The sequence below is a fragment of the Macaca mulatta genome, chromosome 4, assembly GCF_049350105.2.
Source record: "Macaca mulatta isolate MMU2019108-1 chromosome 4, T2T-MMU8v2.0, whole genome shotgun sequence".
NCBI lineage: Eukaryota > Metazoa > Chordata > Mammalia > Primates > Cercopithecidae > Macaca > Macaca mulatta.
This window is the reverse complement of record NC_133409.1, coordinates 96170439-96191468: the sequence shown is the minus strand read 5'-3', so window position 1 is coordinate 96191468 and position 21030 is coordinate 96170439. Positions and strand designations below refer to the sequence as shown.

The 21030-nt window shown below is 43.8% G+C and overlaps 1 protein-coding gene across 2 annotated transcripts in view; it reads right to left on the bottom strand.

Moving 5' to 3' along the window:
- Window positions 1–21030, bottom strand: part of MDN1 (midasin AAA ATPase 1) — a 184752-nt gene that overhangs the window by 151659 nt on the left and 12063 nt on the right. For both annotated transcript variants that reach the window (XM_015136925.3, XM_015136926.3), the window contains exons 2-7: window positions 16627–16853; window positions 6593–6817; window positions 6132–6239; window positions 5787–5979; window positions 2380–2622; window positions 2001–2132 (exon numbers count right to left, since the gene is read on the bottom strand). In XM_015136925.3, the coding sequence (XP_014992411.3) occupies window positions 2001–2132; window positions 2380–2622; window positions 5787–5979; window positions 6132–6239; window positions 6593–6817; window positions 16627–16853 (1128 nt within the window). The remainder of the gene's footprint in view (window positions 1–2000; window positions 2133–2379; window positions 2623–5786; window positions 5980–6131; window positions 6240–6592; window positions 6818–16626; window positions 16854–21030) is intronic.

Below are 21030 nucleotides of genomic sequence, written 5' to 3'. Positions count from 1 at the left end.
TTGAGACCAGCCGGGACAACATGGTAAAACCTCGTCTCTACTAAAAGAAATACCGGGCATGGTGGCACATATTGTAATTCCAGCTACTGGGGAGGTTGAGGCGGGAGGATTGCTTGAAACCAAGAGGCAGAGGCTGCAGTGAGCCAAGATCGCACCACTGCACTCCAGGCTGGGCAAGAAGAGCAAGACTCTGTCTCAAAAAGAATAATGATAATTAAAAGTAATAATAAAAAATTAAAATAAGTAAACCTAATGACTTCCCAGATAACCTGGTATCTGAAAAAAAATGCCCAAGACGAAGGGCTCTAAAAAGGAAAAAAACTCAACAAATATTTTTCAACTGCCCTGTAGTTTACACCTCAGTTTTATTTTTAAGTCTCATTGGCAGGAGTTAGCCTTGGCTCTGGGTTTCTTAAAACTGAGTTTCCAGCCCTGTAAAAGTGAACATTAAGACACCAGAACACAGTGATCAAACTGTGAGGCCCTATCTGGGCCAATATACCCAGAACATCTTTACCTCATTATACTCTAAAACACTGATATAACATACACACTTATTTTCAGCTATTCCTTCCCCTTCATCTCTCCCTAAACACACACACACACACACACACACACACACACACACACACACCCACACACTCTCTCTCTCTCTCTCTCTCTCGTTCTCTCATATCCAAGACGGAAAAGTCCATACACAGTTAATTTGAGCGGGTTCACCTTAAAAGAAAATTAAAACCGGCCAGGCACGGTGGCTCACACCTGTAATCCCAGCAGTTTGGGAGGCCGAGGCGGGCGGATTACCTGAAGTCAGGAGTTCATGACCAGCCTGGCCAACATGGTGAAACCCTGTCTCTACTAAAAATACAAAAATTAGCTGGCCATGGAGGAACATGCATGTAATCCCAGCTACCTGGGAGGCTGAGGAGGCAGGAGAATTGTTTGAGCCCGGAAGACGGAGGTTGCAGTGAGCCGAGATCTTGCTACTGCACTCCAGCCTGGCCGACAGAGCAAGTCTCTGTCTCACATAAAAAAGAAAAAGAAAAAAGAAAATTAAAACCACCGGGTGCGGCGGCTCACACCTGTAATCCCAGCACTTTGGGAGGCCAAGACGGGTGGATCATGATGTCAGGAGATCGAGACCATCCTGGCTAACACGGTGAAACCCTGTCTCTACTAAAAATACAAAAATTAGCCGGGCGCAGTGGCAGGTGCCTGTAGTCCCAGCTACATGGGAGGCTGAGGCAGGAGAATGGCGTGAATCCGGGAGGCAGAGCTTGCAGTGAGTGGAGATCGCACCACTGCACTCCAGCCTGGGCGACAGAGCGAGACTCCGTCTCAGAAAAAAAAAAAAAAGAAAAGAAAAGAAAAGTAAAACCAATCTCAGGAAAAATCTGTCCAAAGGAAGAGTATTTCATCCTGCAATATATTTTTTGTCACTTTTCAGAATACAAAGGCCTCATGGATTGTCTCAATGGCTAATTTCATACATGTAGAAGTGGTCTTTTTACAAACCAAAAAATACATCCAGCATATTTTTCTTAATGAAACAAAGGCAAGCACAGTCTTATTACATCATCTCATCCTTCACTTGTCCTCAGCCCACTGCTCTGCAGCTACCACAGCTAAGAAGCAGGATCTGAAAGTTCTCAATGTACCCGTAACATGGCTGAGATGTTCCAAACCAGACCTATTCTTGGAAAAAGTTGATCTCATATTCAATTAGAGGAGCAAAATACTACTGTGAAACTGGTCACATATTCATCTACTATAGGAACAGCACAACCAAAATTTTATAGATTCTCTATCAAAAAAGAAACCAGTCAAGTAATTCAGGACCACAAATCAGATCAGGTAAGTAACCATGAAGTACCTGCAACATAGTATGTCTAATCAAATACATTTCTGTTTAAATCATCAACCAGAATCACTATTAACAAAATGCTTTTCCAAGACAGGAAAATACATTAAGGGACAATGAATTTCCTGAGACGACATACCACGTCTAAGGGGGCATAGTCAATATCCTCCAGAAGGATCCAGTGGCCCATTGTGGCTGCCTGTGTCAGGGTGCCAGGCTGCCACACAAACTCTCCAGGAACATCTGTGCAACGATACATCCCCAAAAGCATCTGCAGAAAGAAGATAAAGTTATTACTGAAAAACCATACCTGTAGTGGCAATGCTACATCCTTTGATTAACTGTTAATCTTCTATATGTAGGTATAAGTAGGTAGGCACTTGAGGTTTATGTAGGTTGGCTCCAACAGTTATAAGCAAGACCAATAACTACTCTTATATTCCCTTAGTAAAAGCAATATTTTAATGCAAATATTTACAAGCATGACAAGCCACCAAAACTTAACATTTCCTTATTACCTTACTGTCAGTCTGATCTCCAAGCTGGACTTTGAGAAGCTGAGGAGGCTTCGTTCTACCTGTCATTGCAGCTAAATATTCAACTAAGGAAGTTTTGCCGCATCCTATTGGTCCTTCCAACAACACAGCATTCTGAGAAGCAACCGCCATAGCCAGGGTCTCAAGATTTTTGCAGACAGACTCAACCAGCACATAAGACCTAAGTGCCAGCTCCTGTTCACGTGAAGAACTCCTATTACCACCCTAAAGGGGCAAGACAAAAGCCATGTCAAGAAGAGTTCTTCCCCCAAGGAACACAAGTTAATTTCTACAGTAAGCCTTCTACTAACCTTACACAAACCTCTGTAAGCAAATTAGTAGTATCAAAACTATAATAACAACAGGTATGTCATCTAAAGATCTCTTCGGCATGGTGACCCATGCCCAGTCTCAGCTACTGAAGTGCTGAGGTGGCAGTATCATTTCATCCCAGGAGTTCAAGGATAGTAAGCCATGATCACACCACTGCACTCCAGCCTGGGTGACACAAAGAGACCCCAACTCTAAAAATAAACAAATTTTTATTTTTAAAAATAAAGCAAGGGGCCAGATGTAGTAGCTCACGCCTATAATCCCAGTACTTTGTGAAGCCAAGGCAAGTGGATCACCTGAAGTCAGGAGTTCGAGATCAGCCTGGCCAACGTGATGAAACCCCGTCTCTACTAAAAATACAAAAACATTAGCTGGACGTGGTGGCATATGCCTGTAATCCCAGCTACTCGGGAAGCTGAGGCTGGAGAATCGCTTGATCCCAGAAGGCAGAGGTTGCAGAGGGCCAAGATCGTGCCACTGCACTCCAGCTGGGCAACAAAAGCGAAACTCAGTCTCAAAAAAAAACAAATAAAAAAAAATAAAAATAAAGCAAGGATCTGATTTTTTTTTCCTTTCCGTTTTATTGGGGGTAAGGGATGCCGTGGGAAGCAGGGAAGCAGAATTTGTTGGCAAATGTAAGAAAGTCTTCCAAAGTTTAAGTAGCCAAAAAAGCTGATGCACAAAGGTGGGGAAGTGCAAACTTCGTCTATTACTGTTGGATTTTTCTTTTCTTTCTTTCTCCATATTCTAGGATTTCCCATCTGAGATCACAAATACACACAATACACTTAGGAGACAATCAGAGAAATATAGACACTGAGAGGATATCTTATATATTTTTTTTTTCAGGTATAATAACAGTACCAGGGTTATTTTTCAAGTTTGTTTCCTTTAGAGAGAGAGAAATATACATCTATGTGTGTACATATATATCTATATATATATTCAGTATATAACTGAAATATTTTCATATAAAATAGTATGATGCCTGGTATTTGCTTCTAAGTAACATAATGTGAGGAAGTCATGCAAAAATATAAATGAAAGGTAACTGATAATTATTGAATACCCACGTCCATCAGGTCCGCGGGTATTCACTATACCATTCTTCCTACTTTGGAATATGTGTGACATTTTCTGTAACAAAAAGTAAAAAAGAATATTAAAATGCACCCAGTAAGTTTAATGAGAAAGAATTTCAGCTTTGCAAGACAAAAACATTCTCAGTCAGATGTGGTGGCTGGCTTACACCTGTAATTCCAGCACTTTGGGAGGCTGAGGAGGGAGGATGGCTTGAGACTAGGAGTTCAAGACTAGCCTGGACAACATAGTGAGACTGTCGCTATAAAAAATTTAAAAATTAGCCAGGCATGCTGGCATACACCTGTAGTCCCAGCTACTCAGGAGGCTGAGGTGGGAGGACCCCTTGAGCCTAGGAGTTTGAAGTTACAGTGAGCTACAATCACAGCACTGCACTCCAGCCTGGGCAACAGAGTGAGACCCCATCTCAAAAAACTAAAAAATTTTTCTAGAGACTGGTTAAATAACAATGTGAACTAATGTGTAAAGTTAAAAATGTTAACATGGTAAATGTTGTATCAAAATTTTTATACTTTTTAAATAATAACAATGCATCCAATATACATAGGGAGAAAAGGGGAATAATTTATAACTTTTAAGGGGTAGTAAGTTCTCAAATATAGCTGGTTACCTAAAAACACGTGAGGACTAAAAGAAATTCAGAGCTGAAAGCTCTTGAACTTTCCTCAGGGCTGTCCCTCTCAAAAATTTAGCAGGCAGGCGCAACTCTACCCTGCACTTAGGCCCCAGGGTCCCCAATGCTAACCAACAGCAGGGCCATTCTAACCAGAATCCTTCCCTATGTTAAAATCCTAATGCCCTAAACATAATCTAGGTTGGGATACTGGTTACAGGATACATGGGATACTGGTTACAAGATAAAGAGGGAGTGGGGAAGGGGACAGGTCTTCACAACTAGAAAAAAACACAAAGAGCTTTGGAAGTACTGGGTGTTTGGTGTTATTTATATGAAGTTTATGAATAATCACTGACTACACTTATGACAATGTGCATTTTCCTATATGTATATTACACTATTTTTTTTTAATACTACGGACCAGAACCCAACTGATGCTTCAAGAAATGACCCAGAACTTATTCCAAGAAGAAAAGTGGGTGGGCTGGGCGCAGTGGCTCACACCTGTAATCTCAGCACTTTGGCAGTCTGAGGCAGGTGGATCACCAGGTCAGGCATTCGAGACCAGGTTGGCCAACAAAGTGAAATTCTGTCTCAACTAAAAATACAAAAAATTAGCCAGGCGTGGTGGGGGGCACCTGTAATCCCAGCTACTCGGGAGGCTGAGGCAGAAGAATCACTTGAACCTGGGGGGTGGAGGTTGCAGTGAGCCGAGGTTATGCCACTGCACTTGCACTCCAGACCATCAGACAAAGTGACAACTGACTGAAGACTGCTATGGAAAAAAGAGACTGGTTCCCAATAGTGCCAGATTTATGATCTATAAGCCTGTTCAAGTATGGTCTCTGGTCTCAAGCCATTCGTGGAAAGAAGTTTGTTGCATATGGCTAGTTCACTAGCTACTGGACTCTCACACAATGAGATAGTTCTGAAAGAAGAGGCTGCTGGGAGTTATCTCTAGACCTAGGCCTGTCTTTGCCACAGAGCAGTCCAAAGGACTCCAGCAAGTAATTCTGCCTTTGAATTACATCAACATAGGATCCTAACGTGCTACAGAACTTCACAGTTTTTGCAGTAAGCAAACAAGAAAATATATGGATGAGCTCTGCTCAAGTTAAAGGCATCACATAGGCACCATTAGTTTCTAATGTCATATTAAACAGGGACAGGCTGAGTGCAGTGGCTCACGCCTGTAATCCCAACACTTTGGGAGGCTGAGGTGGCATGATCCCTTGAGGCCAGGGGTTCCAGACTGGCACAGACAACATAGTGAGACCCTGTCTCTATAATTTAAAGAGACAGGAAGGAAGGGGACATACCCCTACTGATACCAACATACCAGCTCTCCAGGGGCTGGCGGCTGCCCAGGCAGTACCACACCACAAACAGCTGTCACCCTAGGGGAGAGGTCAGACGAAACAAGGTGTCCCTGTAAGTACTGCAGCTCCTTCTCCTTACACCAAAGGGAGGCTTCTGGATTGGCCAAAACCAAGGCCTTCTCCAAATCCTGCAACTGGGCCTCTTCTAACAACCTAAGAGAAAGGAGAGTCTCGTCAATTACCTTATCACTCAGAAGTGCGACCGCAAGACCTGCAGTCACCTCTGGCCTGTCGCCCCAAGAAAAAACAAAAAATAAAAAATAAAGAAATGCTATAGCAATACCTCCATGAAGGTTCCGGCTTACCTCAACCTGAAATGGATCAATTCATCACTATTAAATATCTTCTTAAGAAATGATAACTTGTGCTCTTCATTCATACAGGTGACCAAAGCAAGACAATTGGCTGTATACCTAGGGAAAAAGAAAGTATGTAAATTCAGTTTTTCTACAGTTAATTATAAAGAATAAAATTCACTAGCCAACTGAACACTAGAAAAGGAAATCTCCATTATTACAACACAATTAAGAAGAGAAAATACAAATCAGGCACAATGGATTTACTTGATGGAACATGAAAAAGGTGAGACTCCATATCATCTCATTTTCCTCTGCAATGACACATGATTAAAGAAAGTAAAACCCCAAAAGCCACAAGAACAAAATTAACGAAGTTTAAATGGTTTCCTTTCCCTCGAGACACACACAACTCCACACATGCCCTGTACCATCCCCACACTAGAAGTGCAAAAAAAACAGCTACGCACCAGCGAACCAAGGTGTCATGGCTTCTGAGGAGAGGGACACACACACTCCAGTCCCAGAGCTCCCGGAACACAGACTGCTCCTGCTGCAGAAACTTGTAGGCTGCTTCCATTAGGTCCCGGAGCTTCATCCTCCTACGTCCATAGCGGACTGGATTAGCATCTGAACTCTCCAGGAATAGTCTTTGAAAGACTGGGGATGTGTCCTTGAAATACCTCAGGGCAAACCTTCAAACACAAAGAATACAGACATCCCCAACTTAACAATGGTTGGACTTAATTTTTCTGCTTTTTAATAGTTTATCAGAGTATTAAATGCATTTTCAACTTAAGCTATTTTCAACAAGGAGTATCTATATTTTCATTGATTGCTGAGAATATCATAGAACACATCTGTCTACTTTGACCAAACCACAGAACAGAACTCCCAAAGGTCTGAGAAAGCAGGGGAATGAATGCTGAAGCTACCTAGTCCTAAAATTGTATCCTGTTCAATTTCAGGAACCAGGACAACAGCATGAGATAATTCTGACTAAGAGGATACAAAAATCTAAAGTAATTACCTACAAAAGTAGGGGGTACTTAAAGTGTTTACAACCGAAAAGGCACTCATTTCCAACAAACATTCATTCAGTTCTATGAGCCAAATACCGTGTTAACAACTGGGATTCAAAACCAAAGAGATACTTTTCTTGAGGAGTTTGCTGCCTAGTAAGGAAGACAGCCACTTTTAGAAACACTAAGAGACATACACACACAAGAGTCAACTGAATCTGGGGAGAATCAAGAAGAGATGCTTAAGTTACACCTTAATGAATGAAGAGGACAAGCCTGGGCAACATAGTGAGACCTCATTCCTATGAAAAATAAAAAAAAAATTAGCGGGGTATAGTGGAGCCTGAAGCCTATTCAGGAGCCTGAAGCTGGAAGATCATTTGCCAGGTTCAAGGTTACAATGAACTATGAAGGTGCCACTGCATTCCAGCCTGGATGACAGAGCAAGACCTTGTATCAAAATAAGTAAATGAACTGCAAACCCTTTGCTAGATTAACTAAGATAAAAAATATTCGAATGAACTAAAATCAGAAATAAAAGACTGGGTGTGGTGGCTCACACCTGTAATTCCAGCACTTTGGGAGGCTGAGGTGGGTAGATCACCTGAGGTCAGGAGTTCTAGACAGCTGGACCAATATGGTGAAACCCATCTATACTAAAAACACAGAATTAGCCGGGCGTGGTGGTGGCGCATGCCTGTAATTCCAGCTATTTGGGACGTTGAAGCAGGAGAATCGCCTGAACCCAGGAAAGGGAGGTTGCAGTGAGGTGAGATCACACCACTGCACTCAAGCCTGGGCGACACAAGAGGGGACATTATATTATATAACCAATGCCATGGAAATAAAAAATATTATTAAAACTTTGAACAAGGCCAGGCACAGTGGCTCACACCTGAAATCCCAGCACTTTGGGAGGCTGAGGTGGGAGGATCACTTTAGGTAAGGAGTTCAAGACCTGCCTGGCCAACATGGTAAAACTCCGTCTCTACTAAAAACACAAAATTAGCCGGGTGTGGTGGTGCATGCCTGTAATCCCAGCTACTCAGGAGGCTGAGGCAGGAGAATCACTTGAGCCTGAGACGGAGGTTACAGTGAGCCGAGATCATGCCACTGCACTCCAGCCTGGGCGACAAGAGTAAAACTCTGTCTCAAAAAAAACTTCGAACATTATAAAGAAATGGAAAATATGTACAGATCACTAAGTAACTAGTAAGCAGATTTAGTCAGTAATCAAAAACTTCCCATCAAAGAAAAGCCTAGACTGCACTAGAGAAAAGCTTGATGAGTACACTAGGGAATTCTACCAAACACTGAAAGAATAATTAACACTAATCCTAATGAACCTTAATGTAATCGGGTAGACTTCGAGTAGGCTCATCAATTGTAAAAAATGCACAAGTCTGATGGGAGATGCTGATAATGGGGAGGCTATGCATGTGTGTGTGGGTACAGTGTGTATATGGGAAATCTCTGTACCTTCCTCTCAATTTTGCTGTGAGCCTAAAATGGCTCTAAATTAAGTATTAAAAAATAAAAATAATTAGCATGCATTAAATGTTTGTTTTTAATTTTATAAAAATTTCTGGGCTGGGTGCAGTGGCTCACACCTGTAATCCCAGCACTTTGGGAGGCTAAGGCAGATGGATCACCTGAGGTCAGGAGTTCGAGACCAGCCTGACCGACATGGAGAAACCCCATGTCTACTAAAAATACAAAATTAGCCAGGCGTGGTGACGCAAGCCTGTAATCCCAGCTACTCGGGAGGCTGAGGCAGAAGAATCGCTTCGACCTGGGAGGCGAAGGTTGTGATGAGCTGAGATGGCACCATTGCACTCCAGCATGGGCAATGAGAGTGAAATTCCATCTCAACAACAACAAAAAAAATTTCTGGTCAGGCGAAGTGGCTCACGCCTGTAATCCCAGCACTTTGGGAGGCCAAGGCAGGCGGATCACAAGGTCAAGAGATCAAGACCATCCTGGCCAATGTGGTAAAACCCCGTCTCTACTAAAAATACAAAAATTAGCTGGGTGTGGTGGCACATGCCTGTAGTCCTAGCTAACTGGGAGGCTGAGGCAGGAGAATCGCTTGAACCCGGGAGGGAGGCAGAGGTTGCAGTGAGCCAAGATCACGCCACTACACTCCAGCCTGGCGACAGAGCGAGACTCCACCTTAAAAAAAAAATTCTATCTTAAAAAATTGTGTACAAATGTTCAAAAATGGACTGTGGTCGGTGACTGTGTTGTTCCCTGATAAAGGTACGTGGTTGTTGGCCGCAACCTCTGGGCTGGGATGATTCACATTCCTAGTGGAGGCAGGGGAACCCAGCTGGAGCTGTGGCCAGTACAGTAGTAGCAGTTGGACTGATTTGCTGCCATGGGATTCGTAGGCCATTATGTTTTGCAAGCCATGAAGCATATGGAACTTCAAGTAAAACCTCAAGTTTTTCAAAGTCTACCAAAATCTGCCTTCAGTGGTGGCTATTACAGGGTGGGTTTGAATTAAAAATGACAAAACAGAAGGCAGCATCAATACTAGGTCTAAGGCCTACTGCCAATATGAGATGCTCATTAATGAATGATGCTCTTAATCCAAGTAAAAGAGGATCTCCCTACACACCACCCAAAAGCAGAGAAGCTAAAGATTTACTAGAAAGTCGGCCGGGCATGGTGGCTCACGCCTGTAATCCCAGCACTTTGGGAGGCTGAGGCAGGTGGATCATGAGGTCAGGAGATGGAGACCATCCTGGCTAACATGGTGAAACCCCATCTCTACTAAAAATACAAAAAAAAAATTAGCTGGGTATGATGGCAGGTGCCTGTAGTCCCAGCTACTCGGGAGACTGAGGCAGGAGAATGACATGAACCCAGGAGGCGGAGCTTGCAGTGAGCCAAGATAGCACCACTGCACTCCAGCCTGGGCGACAGAGAGAGACTCCATCTCAAAAAAAAAAAAAAAGGGCCGGGCGCGGTGGCTCAAGCCTGTAATCCCAGCACTTTGGGAGGCCGAGATGGGCGGATCACGAGGTCAGGAGATCGAGACCATCCTGGCTAACACGGTGAAACCCCGTCTCTACTAAAAAATACAAAAAAAACTAGCCGGGCGAGGTGGTGGGCACCTGTAGTCCCAGTTACTCGGGAGGCTGAGGCAGGAGAATGGCGTGAACCCAGGAGGTGGAGCTTGCAGTGAGCCGAGATCCGGCCACTGCACTCCAGCCTAGGTGACAGAGCGAGACTCCGTCTCAAAAAAAAAAAAAAAAGGAAGATTTACTAGAAAGTCAAATTAAAAAGTGAAGTAGGCTGGGTGCAGTGGCTCATGCCTGTAATCTCAGCACTTTAAGAGGCCAAGACAGGTGGATCACCTGAGGTTGGGAGTTCGAGACCAGCCTGACCAACATGGAGAAACCCCATCTCTACTAATAAAACAAAATTAGCCATGTGTGGTGGTGATCCCACCTACTTGGGAGGCTGAGGCAGGAGAATCACTTGAACCTGGGAGGCGGAGGTTGCGGTGAGCCTAGATGGCGCCATTACACTCCGGCCCAGGTAATAAGAGCGAAACTCCGTCTCAAAAAAAAAAAAGTGAAGCAAATTTATAATTTTTTTTTTTTTTTGAGATGGAGTCTTGCTCTGTCGCCCAGGCTGGAGTGCAGTGGCCGGATCTCAGCTCACTGCAAGCTCCGCCTCCCGGGTTTACGCCATTCTCCTGCCTCAGCCTCCCGAGTAGCTGGGACTACAGGTGCCCGCAACCTCACCCGGCTAGTTTTTTTTGTATTTTTTTAGTAGAGACGGGGTTTCACCGGGTTAGCCAGGATGGTCTCAATCTCCTGACCTTGTGATCCGCCCGTCTCGGCCTCCCAAAGTGCTGGGATTACAGGCTTGAGCCACCGCGCCCGGCCTGTATGATGAATTTTAAGTTCATATTAGTTTATGTATGAGTAGCAAGTTTTTATAACAAAATGCCTGAGTTAAAATTTTTGAAAATAATTTAGCACGAGCTAAAAATAAAAAATAAAAGCAATTGACTGTAGTGATGACTGCATATATTGATGAAAATACTAAAACCACTGATTTGTACTTTTATAATATAGAAACTATCTCAATAAAGCCATATTTAAAATGTGTGCATATTAATGTACTTGTGTGTATACTCTGATGTGTGCAAGAGTGAGGAAAGACATTGGGGAGAAAACATACCAAAATATTAATACCAGCTATCTTTGGAGGGTATGGTTTCAGGGTGGAGAAGACCTTTAGCTTCCTACCATTCTGTATTGTTGAATGTTATTTGAATATATCACTTCTGGAACTAAAAGAAGAAAAGGGGAAATAGGTATTATACTACTAGGACATTATTTTCCTCACAGGGATACAGTGAGAATAAAGTAGTTCTTGGAGAGGAAGAAAAGTCTAAAAACAAACAAGATGTTACCTTTAAGCATTTCTAGATACAGTTTTTAACTAAAACGTGTAAGAGCAGAACTATTTTGGTCCCTCATTCTGCTGTATGGCTGCATGACTGGTCACATAGATACAGTACCTTACACACGGACTATGTCTTTGAAAAGAAAGTGCATGCTCCAGCACAACAATCCATCTGCTATTCTTCATAAAGGCTGTGACTGGGCCCACCCACTATTGCTCTTACCAATCAAAAGACAGACAGCACTGATGTGGGACACGTGCCCAGCACAAACCAGCAGCAGATGCAAAACTGAAACCAAGAAATTAATCTAAAACGCAATCCAAATAAACTGTACACTTAAAAATAGTAAAGTTGGGCCGGGCGCGGTGGCTCAAGCCTGTAATCCCAGCACTTTGGGAGGCCGAGATGGGCGGATCACGAGGTCAGGAGATCGAGACCATCCTGGCTAACACGGTGAAACCCCGTCTCTACTAAGAAATATAAAAAAATAGCCGGGCGAGGTGGCGGGCGCCTGTAGTCCCAGCTACTCGGGAGGCTGAGGCCGGAGAATGGCGTGAACCCGGGAGGCGGAGCTTGCAGTGAGCTGAGATCCGGCCACTGCACTCCAGCCTGGGCTACAGAGCGAGACTCCGTCTCAAAAAAAAAAAAAAAAAAAATAGTAAAGTTGGACCGGGGGCAGTGGCTCACACCTGCAATTCCAACACTTTGGGAGGCCGATGCGGTTGGATCACCTAAGGTCAGGAGTTCAAGACCAGCCTGGCCAATATGGTGAAATCCCCACCTCTACTAAAAATACAAAATTAGCCAGGTGTGGTGGCACATGCCCATGATGCCAGCTACTTTGGAGGCTGAGGCAGGAGAATCACTTGAACCTGGAAGGTGGAAATTGCAGTGAGCCATTGCATTCTAGCCTGGACAACAAGAACGAAACTCCGTCTCCAAAAAAAAAAAATAGTAAAGGTGATCAATTTTATGCATTTTCCTACCACAACGGGAAAAAAGTGTATACACATTTTTAAGAATGAAACTTAAATTTTGTTAAAAACTTGAGCTTATTTGTGATATATGTTTAGTTTTCAATCTGGTTCCAGGACAGAGCTCCAGGAATTGTAATTGCCAATGCAGTAAGAGCTATTCTTTCGTTATTCAACCCCCTTTCAATCACACCTGAGTTTATGTTAATGAGGTGACAATGGGAAAGTCCCTAAGGAGCAGGGAGGGCGGTGGGGGGGGGGGGGAGGGCCACAGGTTGGTTGCCAGGAGAACCAACCAAGTGATAATAGAGTTAAAACTTTCAGCCCAACTGCCAGAGAAGAGAGAGGGGATGAAGGTTAAGATGATCTCCAATGGTCAAAGATATAATCAATGCCGGGCACAGTGGCTCACGCCTGTAATCCCAGCACTTTGGGAGGCTGAGGCGGGTGGATCGCCTGAGGTCGGGAGTTTGAGACCAGCCTGGCCAACATGGTGAAATCTTGTTTCTAAAAAATACAAAATTAGCTGGGCCTGGTGGCATATGCCTGTAATCCCTGCTACTAGGGAGGCTGAGGCAGGAGAATTGCTTGAACCTGGGAGGCGGAGGTTGCGGTGAGCCGAGATCGTGCCATTGCACTCCAGCCTGGGCAATGAGAGTGAAACTCCGCCTCAAAAAAAAAAAAAAAAAAGATATAATTAATCATGCCTTCCTAATGAAATATCCATTAAAAAAAACAAAAAAACCCAAGTCGGTGCAGTGGCTCACATCTGTAATCCCAGCACTTTAGAAGGCCTAGGCGGGCGGATCACCTGAGGTCGGGAGTTTGAAACCAGTCTGACCAACATGGAGAAACCCCGTTCTACTAAAACTACAAAATTAGCCAGGCATGGTGGCACATGCCTGTAATCCCAGCTACTCGGGAGGCTGAGGGAGGAGAATCACTTGAACCTGGGAGGCGGAGGTTGCGGTGACATGAGATCGCGCCACTGAAGTCCAGCCTGAGCAACAAGAGCGAAACTCCGTCTCAAAACAACAACAACAAAAATAAATGGGGTCCCGAGAGCTTTCAGGGTAGTAAACAAATGGAGGTGCTGAGAGGGTGCTGCAGCTGGCGGGGGGCATAGATGCTTACTGTCCCCTTCCCCCATGCCTTGTCCTGTGCATCTAACTGGCTCTTCCTGAGTCGTATCCTTTTCTAATACACTTATAATCTGGTAAAGAAACTGTTTTCCTGAGTTCTGTGAGCCATTTTAGCAAATAATCAAACCTGAAGAGGTAGGTCAAGGAAGTCTCTGATTTATAGCCTTTTGGTCAGATGCATATATGATAACCTAGACTTGAGATTCTTGTCTAGAGAGGGGGTGTGCAGGGGAGGAATGGTGAGATACTCTTGTGGGACTGAATCCTTAACCTGTGGGGTCAGTACTAACTCCAGACAGATAATCTCAGAGTTGAACTGAATTGTAAGCTACCAAACCGGTGTCAGACAATTGATAGATACAGGTAAAAAGTCACACATCTGGTGTTAGAAGTGATGTGTTCTGCAAATGTAGAGGAAAAGGAACTGTATTTTCTTCTTTACTAGTCCAGGATACTTCTGTGTACTGCAGACACGATTCATAGCAGGTGCTGGTCAAGTCAGTATAGGTAAAATTTAGAAATAATGTTACACTCTGACATAACATTAAAGGAAAATAATCTCTGGGTGTGGTAGCTCATGCCTGTAATCCCAGCACTTTGGGAGGCCGAGGCAGGCAGATCACTTGAGGCCAGGAGTTCAAGACTGGCCTGGACAACATGGTGAAAACCCAAAAAAATACAAAAGTTAGGCCAGGCACAGTGGCTTACACCTATAATCCCAGCAATTTGGGAGGCCGAGGTAGGCAGATCGCGAGGTCAGGAGTTCAAGACCAGCCTGGCCAACATAGTGAAACCCCATCTCTACTAAAAATACAAATATTAGCCAGGTGCGGTGGCACGCACCTATAGTCCCAGCTACTTGGAGTGGGGGTGAGGTGGGAGAATCGCTTAACCCGGGAGGCAGAGGTTGCAGTGAGCCAAGACCACACCACTGCACCCCAGCCTAGGTGACAGAGTGAGACTTGGTCTCAAAAAAACAAAACAAAAGAAAACACAAAAATTAGCGGGGCGTGATGGTGGGACAATCACTTGAACCGGGAGGCGGAGGTTGCAATGAGCCAAGATTGTGCCACTGCACTCCAGACTGGGTGACAGAGTGAGACCCTGTCTCAGAAAAAAAAAAATCAGCCAAGTATAGTGATGTGCATCTGTAGTCCCAGCTATTCAGGAGACTGAGGCACGAGAATCACTTGAACCCAGGAGGAGGAGGTTGCAGTGAGGCGAGATCGTGCCACTGCACTCCAGCCTGGGCGACAGAGTGAGACTGCTTCAAAAAGAAAAAAAAAGAAAATAATCAACACCTATTGTGTCATTCTAACCTTCTGAAACTGTCTCCAAAGCTATAGCTGAGGGAATTTGGGAGCACAAGTTTAATCAAGGTGAAAAGAAAGCAAGGAACAAATTGCATAATTTTTTATAAGACAGAACTTTGATACCTGACATATCCAAATAGAGAAAGCCAGGAATGTTCTCAGAGTCCTGATCTTTACTTGGCTGTATATTTTCTAGTTCCATTAAACCAGGTCCATTTTTTTCTCATCCCCTTTTAGAAAAACTCATACCAACAGTGTTCTCCCCGCAAGTCTTCGTTTCTTATTTCCTCATTCAAGGACCAGATTAGATATCATACTTCCAAGAAAGCCGAAGTGTATTTATTGTACTGATGAAGACTAATAAATAAAACATTGGATATAAGAAACGTCCTGTTGGCCGGGCACAGTAGCTCACACCTGTAATCCCAGCACTTTGGGAGGCTGAGGCAGGCAGATCACGAGGTCAAGAGATTGAGACCATCCTGGCCAACATGGTGAAACCCCGTCTCTACTAAAAATACAAAAATCAGGCCGGGCGCGGTGGCTCACGCCTGTAATCCCAGCACTTTGGGAGGCCGAGCCGGGCGGATCACAAGGTCAGGAGATCGAGACCACGGTGAAACCCCGTCTCTACTAAAAATACAAAAAATTAGCCGGGCGCGGTTGTGGGCGCCTGTAGTCCCAGCTACTCGGGAGGCTGAGGCAGGAGAATGGCGTGAACCCGGGAGGCGGAGCTTGCAGTGAGCCGAGATCGCGCCACTGCACTCCAGCCTGGGCGACACAGCGAGACTCTGTCTCAAAAAAAAAAATAAATAAAAATAAAAATACAAAAATCAGCTGGGCGTGGTGGCATGCGCCCGTAGTCCTGGCTACTTAGGAGGCTGAGGCAGGATAATCAGTTGAACCCAGGAGGGAGGTGGAGGTTGCAGTGAGCAGAGGTCATGCCACTGCACTCCAGCCTGGTGATAGAGCGGGACTCCGTCTCAAAAAAAAAAAAAAAAAAGAAGAAGAAAGAAATGTCCTATTAGTATACAGAATATTAATCATTTTTAGAGCGATAGCTTAAAAAATCTTCTCAATTTAAAAACCCCTGACACTCAGTTTTGCTGCCTCTTTTGACTACGCCTCACAAACCATATTTTACTATCACTTTAAAAGTCACATTAAAACCCAGCTCTAACCAGCTCTTAGTACACTAATTCAGATAAATTCATAGAATTTGGAAGGGATACTACAGCTCTTCTAATCTACTCCTTCAGCTGCTCTAATAAGCAAGGAATCTTTCCCATTAGAGGTGGATGCTATAAGAATCTCAGTTAAACCTCATTTACTCCACTGTGTATGCATGTCTTGCCACATGATACAATCCTTGAGAGTATTGGGGACATATCCTGACCATCTTTCCAGGTCTGTTCTGATGGCCAAGATTTAAGAGAAAACTAGTAAATGCTCACTAAACTGAGCTGGATAAATGGATTCTGCTGTGACTCTTTTTATAAAACAATACTATTTATCTCTCTTCTTTCTGTATTTGTTTTCCCTTTTCAGCTCAGACTCCCTTACATCCCAGGAGACAGTAGGTTCTATCACCTGAAGGAGAAATGTGAATAATAAAATTGCTACTCACGGGAGGACATCAGGATGGTTACCGATGAGTTTGCTCATCGACACACAGAGCCGTTCATGCAGATCATGGTTGATTTGGCCTCCAGCTTTAATGGCTTCGGCATTCCTTTCCAGCAAATCCAAAAGGAGAGGGCGAAGGTGGCGACCAACCAGCACAGTACAGTCCTTATCCAAGAGCAACTGTGCTAAGGTACTCAGGACACACTGGCGATCTTGATATGTCCACACCTGAAAAACGCAAAACAAAACATCTTTCTTTTTTTTTTTTTGGAGACAGAGTCTTGCTCCATCCCCCAGGCTGGAGTGCAGTGGCGCAATTTCGGCTCACTGCAACCTCCGCCTCCCAGGTTCAAGCGATTCTCAGGCCTTAGCCTCCCATGAGTAGCTGGGATTACAGGCACCTACCACATCAGGCTAAGTTTTGTATTTCTTTTTTTTCTTTTTTTAGTAGAGATGAGGGTTTCACCATGTTGGCCAGGCTGGTCTCGAACTCCTGACCACAGGTGATCCAACTGCCTCAGCCTCGCAAAGTGCTGGGATTACAGGCATAAGTCACCATGCCTAGCCCAAAATATCTATATAAATAATACTCATCTGCACTGTTGTAGAAAAGCAGAGAAGAGTCCTGGGTTGGAACTAAAATGTCCAATTTCCAGACTTCATAAGTGAGATTCTATTATAAAATACTGTAGAAATTTTTTCAGTAGAGGATTAGAGTTAATATAAAGGTTGTTACAAATAAGTTTCAGTACACTGGAGTTTGAGGTACAGGAACTAATACCCGGATTCCATTTAAAAGCTACACTTCTCTGAAAAAGAATCTATATGCTGGGGTTTCAACAATCTCCAGGGAATCCAAAACCCCAAACTTCCCCCAGCTCTTTTAACTCTTGAAGAAAAAAATGGAATTCTGCAGTTAGTAGACAAAACTTACAACTCCTGAGGAAAGGACAGAGGTAAAAAATTAACTCCTGGGAGTGAATGAGGATATCCCTATCAAGCTGATCAAGGCATCAGCCTCTAACAAACAAAAAACAGATCCAAAGTAGACAGCAACACTTTGATATGGGAGATGAAATAGAATACAAAATTCTAGTGCCCGGGTTCAGAATGTAGGTAAGCATAGAAAGGAAAACTGAAAACTGTATAAAAGGCATTATATTGCTAGTGTATATACAGGTTCGCACAACCCTTTCTGCTCAGCAATGTAACAGCACTTTTAAAATGGGGACATGCCCTTTGACCTTACAAGTCTCAAGCTATGAGTTTCTCCTAAAAAGTTTCACCCCAGGCCATATGTGGTGGCTCATGCTTGTCATCTCAGCACTTTGGAAGGCTGAAGCGGACAGATCCCTTAAGCCGACGAGTTCAAGACCAGCCTGGACAACATGGTGAAACCCCATCGATACAAAAAGTACAAAAATTAGCCAGGCTTGGTGGCACGCGCCTGCAGTCCCAGCTCCTCAGGTGGCTGAAGTGGGAGGACTGCTTGAGCCTGGGAGGTGGAGGATGCAGTGAGCTGAGATCATGCCACTGCACTCCAGCCTGGGTGACACAGTTAAGGCCCTGTCTCCAAAAAAAAAAAAAAAAGGAAAAAAGGAGGAGGAGGCTCACCCTAGTCACCTATATAAGTGCACCTTGAACACAACCTAAATGTCATACAAAAAATGTAACGAGTTTTGCCAAAATTATCACCCAGAAAGTCACCTTAACCTGAGCTCTTACAAAGTCTTCCAATTATAGAGCATTCTCTCATGAAAACATTTGATTCTGATCAAAGCACTGATTAGGGAAAAATGTTACCTTGAAACAATTTCTGTCAGTCTTAGTTCTGTCCTTTATAGGAGGCTAACTGAAGGATTCCATAAAAATGGAGGAAAAGAAATTTAACAGATTTGGTCATGATAGATAGGAGCAAAACCTCACATTTTCTTTTTTTTTTTTTTTTTTTTTTGAGACGGAGTCTCGCTCTGTCGCCCAGGCTGGAGTGCAGTGGCCTGATCTCAGCTCACTGCAAGCTCCGCCTCCCGGGTTCACGCCATTCTCCTGCCTCAGCCTCCCGAGTAGCTGGGACTACAGGCGCCTGCCACCTCGCCCGGCTAGTTTTTTGTAGTTTTAGTAGAGACAGGGTTTCACTGTGTTCACCAGGATGGTCTCGGTCTCCTGACCTCGTGATCCACCCGTCTCGGCCTCCCAAAGTGCTGGGATTACAGGCTTGAGCCACCGCGCCCGGCCAAAACCTCACATTTTCAAGTGCTGCATTTCCGCATAAACAAGCCCTCTAAAGATACCTTTTTTTTTTTTTTTTTTTTTGAGACAAGGTCTTGGTCTGTTGCCCGGACTGAAGTACAGTGGTAAAATCACAGCTCACTGCAGGCGCACTCTCCCAAGCTCAAGCAATCCTCCCAGTTGAGCCCCCTAAGTAGCTGGGATTACAGGTGTGCGCCACCACGCCCAGCTGGTATTTTTTAATTTTGTAGAGAGGGGGGTCTCACTATGTTGCCCAGGCTAATCTCAAACTCCTGAGCTCAATCCTTCTGCCTTGCCCTCTCAAAGTGCTGCGATTACAGGTGTGAGCCACTGTGCTCGGCCCCATTTTTTAAATAATAAAGTAAGTTACATTGCAGAGGAAAGAAACATATCCAAAGAAAACTGGTCAGGCATGGTGGTACTTTGGGAGGCCAATGTGAGATGATCACTTGAGGCCAGGAGTTTGAGACCAACCTGGGCAATGTGGCAAGATGTCATCTCTTCAAAAAAAATAAATAAATAAATAATTAGCTGGTGTGACCAGGAGCGGTGGCTCACACCTGTAAACCTAGCACTTTAGGAGGCAGAGGAGGGTGGATCACTTGAGGTCAGGAGTTTGAGACCAGCCTGGCCAACACGGTGAAACTTTGTCTCTACTAAAAACACAAAAAATTAGCCAGGTGTGGTGGCAGGTGTCTGTAATCCCAGCTACTTGGGAGGCTGGGGCAGGAAAATGGCTTGAACCCAGGAGGCAGAGGTTGCAGTGAACTGAGAACGCGCCACTACACTCCAGCTCCGGCAACAGAAGACCAAGACTCCATCTCAATAAAAAAATTTTTTTTTAATTAATTTTTTTTCTCAATCAGCTGGTGACGATGTGCATCTATAGTCCCAGCTACTCTAGAGAGTGAGGAGAGGATCACCTCAGCCTAGGAGTTCGAGGCTGCAGTAAGCCATGATCGTGCCCACTGCACTGCAGCCTGGGTAACAGAATGAGACTCTGTCTCTAAAAATAAAATACATAAAATATAAATTTCATTCCCCAATAATTTTAAATATAAAAATATAACTCATTTTTATATATTGACCTGTGATCAATGAAATTCTTTATTTTGAAGATTCCTTAAGACTTTCTACATACAAAATCCTGTCTTAAGCAAACATTGTTTTATTTATTTTTATTTTTGGAGACAGGGTTTCCGTCACCCAGGCTGCAGTATTTCGATATCAGCTCACTGCAGCCTCGACTTCTCAGACTCAAGTGATCCTCCCGCCTCAACTTCCCAAGTAGCTGGGTCTACAGGCACGCACAACCATGCCTGGCTAATTTCTGTATTTTTAGTAGAGTCAGGGTTTCACCACATTGCCCAGGTTGGTCTTGAACTCCTGGGCTCAAGAGATCCACCTACCTCAGCCCCCAAAGTGCTGGGATTACAGGTATGCACCACCACACAAGGGGGTTTACAGTTTTTCTCAGCATTTGAAAGATGTTTCATTGTGTTGTTTGTTAAGAAACCAACAGTCACTTTTATCTTTGCTCCTCTACAAGTAAAGTGTCTTCTGGCAATTTTTAAGATGTTGTTTATTACTTGTTTCTTAGCAACTTGATTATGATGTGGCTTGGTGTGGTTTTAAGTTTATCAGATTTAAGATGACGAGTTTTTGGGATCTATGAATTATTTTTCATCAACTTTAGAAATTTTGAGATTATCTTTTATATTTCTACTGTTTCTCTTTGCTCCCTCCTCCTGTAACTCCAGTTCACATACAGTAGACTAGTTGATAATGCCTCACAAATCACTGAAGCATTTTTATTCCGGCTTTTTCCCAACCTGTCTGTTTAAGCCTAGATAATTTCTATTGCCGTATCTTGTAATTCAATGTTCTTTTCTTGTGAACTGTCTAATCTTCGGCAAGGCCTATCCAGTAAAATATTCATTGCTAAGATTGTATTTTTTGGTTTCACTTGGTTTTTTTCATAGCTTAAATTTCTCTCATTATGTTTAACATTTCCCTTCAAGTCCCTGCACATACAATTACTTTTTTTTCATGTTTTTGAGAGTGATGGGGTCTCACTTTGTTGCCCAGGCTCAGACTGATCATAAACTCCTGGCCTGAAGTGGTTCCTCTTGGCCCAGCCTATAATCACTTTTTT